At 33.9% G+C, this 10,578-nt stretch overlaps 1 protein-coding gene across 1 annotated transcript in view; it reads right to left on the bottom strand.

Annotated features, from left to right (window-relative positions):
• Positions 1-1,730: 1,730 nt before the first annotated feature.
• Positions 1,731-10,578, bottom strand: part of LOC117179027 — a 30,759-nt gene continuing 21,911 nt past the window's right edge. Inside the window, exons 5-8 of the mRNA XM_033370649.1 lie at positions 7,340-7,453; positions 3,496-3,615; positions 2,565-2,703; positions 1,731-1,838 (exon numbers count right to left, since the gene is read on the bottom strand). Coding sequence (XP_033226540.1) covers positions 1,811-1,838; positions 2,565-2,703; positions 3,496-3,615; positions 7,340-7,453 — 401 coding nt within the window. The 3' untranslated portion in view covers positions 1,731-1,810. The remainder of the gene's footprint in view (positions 1,839-2,564; positions 2,704-3,495; positions 3,616-7,339; positions 7,454-10,578) is intronic.

Genomic DNA, 10,578 nt, shown 5'->3' with positions numbered 1-10,578 from the left:
TCCGTGGCTATGATGTGTAACCGCGTTTACTCGAGTAAAAGTTCAATAAAAAGAATAAAATAGATCTGTAAATTTTCGGACAGGCATGTTTTTCGGATTTTTTGTTTCACGATACTTTCTTTACAACTTCTTCTAAAACTCGCGACATAAACGGATGAAAAAGGATAATTCGCAAAGCAATGTAAGTGTTTGAATAGAGCGGTGCTTTGTTCAATGGTTCAATTGCTGAAATCTTCGCAGTAATCTTCCATAGAAATTCACTAACCTTTCCTCGTAAATCTGTGGCATCAATGTCGCGCTTATTTTCATCAATTTCAAATCTTTACAATTTCTCAGAAAATATTCATCATAGAATAGAATAGAACGGTGCTTATATGCAAGAAATAATCATATTTATGGTCTGATAGAAGCAGACAACGCAAGACTCCTACGTATTTGTGCTTTAGTTTTTAAATTTCCTTGGGCGCCTACAATTCCTGCTATTTTCTTAGCATCTGTTTTGACTGAAGCTTGTCCTGAATAGGATCTACTTTCTACCCAATAGGACTTCAATAGTTGAACGAATTTTAAATCAAAGTTTACATTCAGTTCAAGATTGATAATGTTTTACTAGTAGAATTAATTTTGAATAAAGCATCATGCCAAAAAACTACTAAGCATAACAATTTAAATTTTTGTAAATTTGACATCAATGATTTAGCCTTATGAGTGATGTGTCATTTTATTAGGTAGCAAATTTATATGCAATTTTTTTTTCTTGAAACTTTTCAATATGAGTACTACTTATTTCATATCAACCTGAAGTTTGGGAAATATTTTACCAGTCAGAAAAACCATTTCCGTCAATAATTATACCGGTATTACCCGTATAAAATAATTTAAAGGAAAAGCAAAACAACGGGTTTGTGTTTCAAAATAAATTACATAGTGTCTGTTAATTCTTCACCATTCTCATAAATGCGAGATTGCTTTCCCTCTATTCTTTTGATGGTTACCTATCACGGAGGGTCGAGTCAATTGCTGCCGGTCATCTTGAAAGTCTAGTGAATTCAGATAGCAATTCCCATTGAAAATTTATTATTTTTCAGTTCTAATGAAAACAATGAAGTGACGTAAATTCGAAACAGTTGCCTAGACTATCAGTAATGTTTTAGAAGAAAGGAATCCCGCTTTATGAAAAAAATGTAATAATTTTCGAAAATCTCAAATAATTATTGATCGTTCAAATAACAGTCTAACAGTTAAATAATTAATTCATTATCTTTATTTAAACTGAATATAGTATTATTATATCTGTGAAAAACCGTTTGTTATATTGTCTAAATTTTCCAACGAAAATTGTTTGAGAAATATTTAAAGTACCTTAGTGAATTTCTTTAAGTTCTTTCTATTATTTTGTATTGAGAAAGAAACTAGGCTCTAAAGTTCATGGTCTCGAAAAACTATTACATTTTTTTACTGACGTATAAGTCAGAGGACTCAAATTTTTTCGCGTAAAGTAACTGCGGGCAGTAATTTCTAGAAATTAATTAATCCGTGGTAACTAATCTTAGGTCCCAGTGTGCTACGTTCCGAATTGGAAGATTAGCGCTCTCGAACAGAAGGTCCATTCTAGATTTAACAGAGGATGAAGAAAGAGTGATTAAGATGTGATTATATGAGTGAAAGAAAACGTATGCCAATGCTAAAACTCTTTATTTATTATAAATCACTTGAACATTGTTTGATAAGTTTTTATTTTACGTCAATAGTTGTGTGCAACATCACACCTCATATTATGTTGAGCAATGACGTGAACAGTCGATCTTCCTTATTTCGACGGGGTGGCAACTGGAAACCTACATAATTTTAGATATTATTTTAAACTATAGAACAAATCTTATGTCAAAACTCATACTAAATAGGTATCATTTCATACTAGTTGTGCAAAGCAGACAAGCATACCATTAAGGCAATAAATTAACTATATCGTTCCATTTATGGTAACTTCTTAGGATGTCGTTGTCTCCCGAAGAAACACTTATATTTTTTGGGAATTCCGTCCGTCGCATGATTTTCGAAGACGGGGAATGAGGGGAGAAAAAGTGAGGAAAAGATTGAAAATATGGGTGGGTAGTGATGGCAAGCTAGGCAAAGGGTCAGTTCGATAGTTTTCGTGAGTAGGGAAGGAAAAATAGTTGTTGAAGAGGGCAAGTAGTTGTGAGGAAATGTCAGTAGAGGAAGAGAAGTGTTTGATGGGAAGGGCGAAGAGGACGAAAAAGAAGAGAAAGTACCGAGTGGGGACAAAATTTGGCAACACCTTCACGACATCGTTACGACATCTTTACGATAACTTTGAGATATCCTATGTCCATGTCGTTAAGGCGTCTTTCCATATTATCAAAACGTCTCATGATCTGACGATGTCTTTACAATATCGTAAAGACATTAGAACGACACGGACACAGGATGTCGTAATGAGAAAAATTTTACCAATTACACCAACGATTAAGAAATCTAGACGATTTAGGTACAATTCTATAACGTACTCGCTTTAAATTATTGTATTTTAGCTTTCAAATTACCGTCTGGACGAGGAAGCTTTGGCTGGAGGAAAATCTTCTTTCATATGAATCGGACGAAATCCATAATAATAATCATAGATTCCAATCTTATTCTTGCCACGCTCTAATATATTATCGTTTTCAGGTTTGACTTCTTTACCTAAACAATTAACAAGAGTATATTGTCATTTAAAATTTTAAAGCTTAAAAATATCGCTAACTTAGAACTATTAATTTTTACTATAAAATTGTGAGTCTACTAATCATTGTCCAACAAATGAAAAACTATTTTTTAAATTATCCCAACAAATATTCAATAGATCAAAAAATTCTAAAGGACGGATTCAGAAGAAGGTTTTTTCCCCTTGAGAAGCTAAGTATCAAAATTCTAAGGGAAGGAGGTTTTTTCATTTATCGATTTATGAATCCACCTATGTATATAAAATACTTCAGAATTAGAAAAAAGAAGGCGTTCAACTCTCTACATTTGAACCAGTGAAATGTCACTGAAAAAGCTACTTACTCATTCAATTGAGTAAATAATTTTAAAAGTTTGTAGCTTCGCATCATGTCAATTTAGCAGTCATACTTATAAACGCTTTTAGTAGATTCAATAAAATAATTAATGTAAATGCTTAAGACCCATAAATGTGATTGAATATTAAAATTGTTTGAAAACTTCGCTGTTTCTAAATGACAAGTAAGGTCATTTATTATTTTACTTTCAAGATTTGACTGTTATTTACCAACTCGTGAAGTTAATACTTTTTATAAGAGTTGGAGCATATCACAATGTTGTTACTAAATTGATAAGTGAATAAGTCTGGAATTACTGTTTTATCAGTAGCACGTCTATCTACTATATCAATCAGTAAATGTCTCACTAATCCATATTTAGAGAGAAGTCAGAATTCTCTAACGTTAACAAAATTAGATGTTAATTTTGAGTTACCTTTCGTATCAACCCACTTATATATTTGAAGTTGTGTATAGTAATGCCAAACTGCTACAAGAAATAAATCATGTGCACGGCGCATGTAATCACCCGCACGAGGGAACATTGGATCTGGGTCTGCAATGATAAATATAGTAAATATAATTACTAGATATTCAAAAAAATCCATTAATATGTCATACTGATCTTAATTTCCCAATAGCTTAAAAATACTGAATTGTACTAAATTTTGATTTTAATAATAATTGTAAAATTGTATTGAGCATTCTGTTGTGAATACCCAAAATTTCATATCAGATGAAAAAAACATATGCATAATGTACGGAGAATTAGAGCGATACTGATATTTTTCTGCTGTGGGACTAGATGGTACCGAGAGCTTCTGATGAAACAAGTTTACTTTTACACACCAACATCTGGCCCGCATATTCACCTCATATTTAAAGTCTAAAATTCCCATTCCGTAGTGGCTTGTCTTAGGTCGCCCTATACTCCTGCCGAAAAAAGATAACTTGCCTAACTTTGAGAATTACAGGTCAGTAACTTGTGTGCATACACTGTATAAGATCTTTACATAGAATATTATTTTAAAAGCCTGGTACCAGTGGTTTTTTATGTTTGTACGACAGAGGTCTCTGTATTGTACGGTTGATAGTTCAAAGAATTGAGCCTGTGCAGAAAGAGATTTACAAACAAAGTGGGTTCATAAAGGTGTAGCAGTCTGCCTACAGAACCTGTTAATCAACAGGTGTGTCTGCAAAGACGCATCATCCCATCAGCGCGTCCTGCAAATGGCCTGTATTGAAAATTATCGTGTGACATTTAACAATGCCACCTTACAGAAGGGCATCCTTCAAAGTGATACGATGAACCCTCTGCTTTTTTGCATCACACTTATTCTACTATCATAGAGAAGACACAGGAGAGGTTGGTATGAACTTTAGATTGGACAAGTGTGCCGAAATATATCCGAACAAAAAAAAGATTGTTGGCGTTCCCCAGGACCCTAAGCTTGTGGATATAAGTTTGATTAGACATCCTGACACTGGAACTAGAGTGACCTGCGCATGTCTGAACGTGCCTCACAGCCACATTTAGGACATAACCTCAGTAAAGGAGTCTCTGCGAAGCAGATACAAGCATCTTCTACGACAGGTTTGTACTTTGAATCTGAGAGCGTTAAACAAGGTATCTGCGACTAACATGATTGCCATACCGGTTCTAACCTCTTCGTTTGGGGTGATTCAATGGACAGAGAATGGCTGTCGCAGACTTCTGAATCTCAAATGTCTTGATAAACGCATGGTTCTAAGCACAACTTACATCGTTGCAAATGGCAGATATCATCCTCTAAAAGTGGTAAGGTACCACGAGATGAGTGGCAAAGGAAGCTTTCCTTTATAAAGCCGCAGAGCAGACGGCTGAAACCCTTATCATGAATTTTAACATGGAAAATTGTATGACAATGAAGAAAAACAATCCTTCTCGAAGGAAAAAACTTTTGCTTTTCTCAGATCATCACGGCTTCATTCAGGTACAGAGGGATTCATTTTCAATTGCCAGGATGGAGTCATTCCCACCTTAGTATAGCATGAGCGCATTTTGTAACAAGCAGCAGATCCGATGTCACATGCAAGTTATCTGTCTTTCTCACTTCTTGAGAGGTGCAAATGTAAAGAAATTAGAGTAAGCGAGACACAAGCATATGGAAAACAAATGACGATTTTCAATATTATTTAGTCTCACTAACTGTAACTCATTTTCATTAACGCTCCTCAAAGAGCCAGAAAGGTGGATAACCTACCTTCACACGGCCCTGTCAAGAAATTCCCAGCGATAGATGCAGAGCGTGTTATACAAACGCTGAATATCTAGAACACATACTATCTGAGTGTCTACCCACGTGGGAACGTATCTCTACGGAGATAATGCGGCTCTAAGTTTGGTTTTACTAACATCCTTGTGTCGCTCTTACTGTCGCGTCTCTGCCGTGCTGAACACTCCGAGGGAGAGGAAGTCAATTGTCCAAAACGAGAAGTGCCAAACTTTCTGGATCTACGATTTTCCGACAGCAGTCTCCGTTGCACACTCGAGGCCTGATAGCCTTCACCCAGACTTCAAGCAGGAAATCTCTCAGGTCCTTAAAAAGGAGTTGCAAAGGACTGTACCAAAACTATTCAGTTAAAGTAATTGTCATTGCGATCAGTGCGTTTGGATGTGCAAAATTATCACAAATTCGTAACTTTAAAGCCATGCACAGTCGAAGTTGTGAAAATAACCCTAACCTTCACTCATGGCCTTAATGAACTGATTGGTTGCAATCTGAAAAACCCGCACTTAAAGAACTTCATCTTATAACATGTAATGTTCAGAAATATTACTAGAATATTTAATTTTAAACGAATATTGAAATTTTGCTCAGTTTATATGTGTGAAAAATGTGCGCAAAGTGTTGCTCAAATATTGCAACTCAGAATCAGATCGCTATGTTGCTGAAACATTGGCTAAGACATTGATAAATAAAAATATTCTTCTAAACTTTTGTACTTCCAAGGGAGGCAAATTTTGCGAAAAATATTGTGTGAAACGGATATTGTGAGTCATGATTAAGTAATCTTGATATATCTTGCAGAAAATTAAAGATTGTAATTGACAAACCAAGAATCAATCTAACTATCTTGCAAATGCTGATTCTGTTTGAGGCAATGACGTTGCTCCAGGAAACAATCTTACTGCCGTCAGAGAGTTGAATAATGTAGAAATCTAAAATTTTTTTAAAATATTTTTTTCATTGTAAACATATTATAAACTACTTAAAACATGTTTCATATTTGCATAGTTAAGTACATATTCCTGCGCACTGCTTATCAGTGAACAATTTTGCGAATAGCTTTGAAGATCACTTGTAATAAAACATATTCCTCTTCACTGTTTTGGATAGACGAAAATAAGTTCGCGGAAATATGCACTCAAAAGTGGAAAAATAATAGTATAATGATATGATAATGAAGAAAATATCCATTAAAAAATGTTCTGCTCCTACGTTCCTACATTCCTACATTATCACAATTTGCAGGCAAAAAGTTTAGACTTATCCTCCGTTTTGCAATTCCTCTTTTGGAAGTACAGAAGTTTAGAAGAGTGATTTCTACTGCACCAAAAAAAATCTTATTTTTGATGACGCCCTTATGAGTTAATTATAGGAAGGGTAAACCGGAGCACGTTGTCACACATTTTTTCCAAAGATTTTTTTCTCTCTATTTGACAATTAAGAAGACTCTGATACGCAAAGTTTCAAGTGAACCCTCAACAGTTCTGTGCAAATGTTTGTTTTCATTAATATAAATGTGGAACGTTTCTGTTATAAAGGGAAACAGTTGTGAAAAAATTTACTGATCACTTACGAATTAATTAGAAGATACTTTTCAGGGTTAAAAGTACATATTTAATATAATAAAAAGTTCTTTCATTCCTGAAAAATATACTTAATATCTTGTTCGTCAAAATTGAGAAAGTTATATTTAACTCACTGCAGAAGATAATATTTAACTTGATTTTCTGTCAGCACGGCTGATGCAATCGCGACACTTTTAACATATCAAGAGTTGGCATACATAGAAAAGTTTTGGAAATGATTAGTGCTGCTCTCTAGTTATTACTTTTTTAAATGAAGCCAACGTGACAAATTGCCTCGCGTAAAAACATACCACGTCTACCCTATGTAAGAATTTCGAAATGATATATGTAGCCTAAAAATAAACTAGGAAAGAACTTTCAAAAACTTATTTTTTAAACCTTTTATGGAGATATGCCAACATAGACGTTTGCAATTTCTAATTACCTCCTGGACGTGTCGGAAATCCTGGAGGTCCCATAATTTCTGGACGTGCACCAACTTCATATGTTTTTCCACCAATTACTACGTTCCTCAACACATGTCTCGGATATTTTGATTCTGTAATAATAGTTCTTAGATTAATGTATTTTTCAATATTATTTGGCAATTACTTGAAAATAAACACTTTTTTAAACAATTGTGTCTTATTTAAATTTTTAATTCACTGGAACCTGGATTTAGTTACCTCGAATTCACTAATTTCTAAAACAGATCACCCCGCAGTCTCGTGGTGAGAGAGAAGCCATTTGAATTAGTAATGATTCACATGGTCCTGAGTGTTTACGTTTGGAGGACCTGGAAATAGCTTCAAGGCCAATTGTGGTCCATGCCCAAAACAGTTATTCAATCCAGGTTCCAGTGTAGTAACTATATTATGAAAATACTGACAAAGCTAATTATCGTTGAACGATATTTTTTGTTAAAGACAGTCTACAATTATTTAAATAATTAATCAAGATTTCAAGAAACTTTAATTTTTTTGAATCTCTTAAACTATGTCGCTTATTATTTAGTATTTTTTATATCGGAACTTACACGCTAATATTTTCAACCATATTCTTTTTTTAAACCAATTTTTCCTTACAAGCGGAAAAAAATAGATGTTTAAACCTAATATCTAGGTGTTTACGGTAAAAATATTTGATGTTTTACTATGATACAGCAATATTAGTAAGCAACATCCAAAATGTTCCACTAAAATATCCAAAATATTACATGATGATTATGTCAAATAACAGATTTGAATAATTGAGGAGTTTATTTATTCTTGATTATTTAAGGAAGTAACTGAAAACTCATTTGTAAATTTGAAATTAAACTTCAATGTTCATATACAGGGTGGACACGCTGGGGCTTACATACATGGCGAGTTGAATGCTACCCGAATTGCACAGCAGCAGAGGAGAAGCCATTATACAGGGCTATTTTCATATTTCGCGCCTTTAAAGTTTCATTCGGATCGGCCATTCGGTCAAGTCCGTGCATCTTCGGATCAAGTTTACAATAGTTTCCATGGTTGCGTTCGAAACTTCAAACGGATACAAGTGTCAAAACAATATAGGTTATGTTATATAGTAATTACATACAATAAAAGTGTTTATTTATAATGAAGTGAGACATGTGAACTGAGAAGTAAACGTCATTTTTTTTCTGTGCCAATAACATTATAGAATGGCTGCACGGCCTTGGCCGATCCGAATGCAACTTTAAAGGCGCGAAATATGAAAATACCCCTGTATAATGGCTTCTCCCCTGCTGCTGTGCAATTCGGGTAGTATTCAACTCGCCATGTATGTAAGCCCCAGCGTGTCCACCCTGTATAATCGAAAAATCGATGGAGGATATAAAAAATAATTTTGAGTAAGCTGCGAATGAATAATCTCAGTCTAGTATATCACGCAATATTTTGAATCCCAATTCGAAATGGTTCACACGATGCTGATTTGCGCAATTCAAAAAGTCACAATGCGTCACGCATTGCAGTGTTTTTTCCGTATTGTTGTAGACATACGATTTTTTCAACTCAAAATCAATATAATAGAATCAAGAGTAATATTTCTCAAGTGTAGAATGTATTTTCTTAGTCATGTTCCATTCCTTTGTCGATTGACAAATTCGCAGTGACACTAAAGAAAAGAAAATATTTGCTAAAAAAAAATAGGGAAGCGGTTTGTTAGGTTGAAATGTAATTTTGCAGGGTTTTTGGGGGATTATTCAGCTGTAAAAGGCACACTTGACATAACTCATTTCATAAGGATTAAAAATTCAGCCATTGATCAAAGAAAAAAGGGTCCTTTTTATTTTGAGTTTGATATCTCAGTAAAAAATGGTCGTACCGAGGTTTTAAAAATGGAAAGTTGAAGCTGAATAAAGAAGCTATCCGGTTCAAATCATAGCTTAGTTGAAATGTTTTTACAAGCTCATGGACTTGAAAAAAAATTGAAACTTTTTCTCAGACTGCTTGTTTAAAATGCGCGGAAACTGTAGAGCCGACATTTTTTTTTTGGAAAAAGATCTCAAAACTAGAAACTTCTAGCTTAAAAATACTTTCATTAAGACATTGATATGAACATTTTTACTAAGGTACAGCATTCTGAAATATCACTAAAAAATCGGAAAAATTTTTTGTTCCTTAAATTTTTTGCAATTAGTGTATTACTTTTCTGACATTTATGAATTAGTTTTACGTTTAGAATATTATATCTAAAAAGTTGTCCACATTTTTATGAGTTCATGCTAAAATCCTTATTTCAAACCAAAGAGTGATCTTCGGGACTCTTTTTTCAACTCGTCAGGCACTGACGCGGGCTTGCCTGTAGAGACCGTATGGGGACTGAGGTGGGGGGTGAAGAAACTGCGCACGGGAAAATAACAGTGTATAGGAAATTCCAATGCACGATACTCATGCGCACTGACGATTTTCACATCGAAATGTATTTCAGTTTCAAATAAAAGATATTTTCACAATTAACATCTCAAAAAGATAGTAGATCTTTGGCATAAATATCTGCATGTTAGCTGTACCAATCTCACCTTCTGAACATCTACATTCAAATATCCATTTTTCTCCGTGCAATCACGTTAAAGATATTCCTGATTTTAATTGTTTAAATAATTGCAAAATGTCTTTCACGAAAAATATCGCTTGTAACATTCATTAACTACGTCATCAATTTCAGAAAATAATAACTTTTTACGGTTTGGTGGCAAAAAATTACATAAAAAGAAATTGTTTAAACAATTGCTTCAGCTTGTGAATTTAATTACTTTAAACAAAAACAATTGGCTCTAAATTTCAATTAAAACATACTAACACATTACCTCAAGACGTTGAAAAATTTTTAATATTCTATGAAATGTAATTATTTTTCCTTATAAACATCAGTAATCAACAGTGTTTAAAATTTGAGGCAGTTATGTAAACTGTATTTAATATTTTGGAATTTCTAAAAAGTGTCTCAGTCATTCCTTCTATGTGCTAATTGCAATATTTGGGTAAGTATTTTTTGTTGGAAAAAAAGTGTAAGACACGGGGGGGTGCTTATTTATGGATTCGCCCTCACCTTTCCTCAAAATGTGCTTCCGAACATTTTTTTTATCCTCACTTATGATTTTCTTAGTGCCACACTCTATCAAGACATCTCAAGAAAAGGCGAGAACGATCCATACATTTTATCTTCCAT

This window comes from Belonocnema kinseyi, chromosome 8, assembly GCF_010883055.1.
Source record: "Belonocnema kinseyi isolate 2016_QV_RU_SX_M_011 chromosome 8, B_treatae_v1, whole genome shotgun sequence".
NCBI classification, from domain to species: Eukaryota; Metazoa; Arthropoda; class Insecta; order Hymenoptera; family Cynipidae; genus Belonocnema; species Belonocnema kinseyi.
This window is presented reverse-complemented; position numbering and strand designations above follow the sequence as displayed.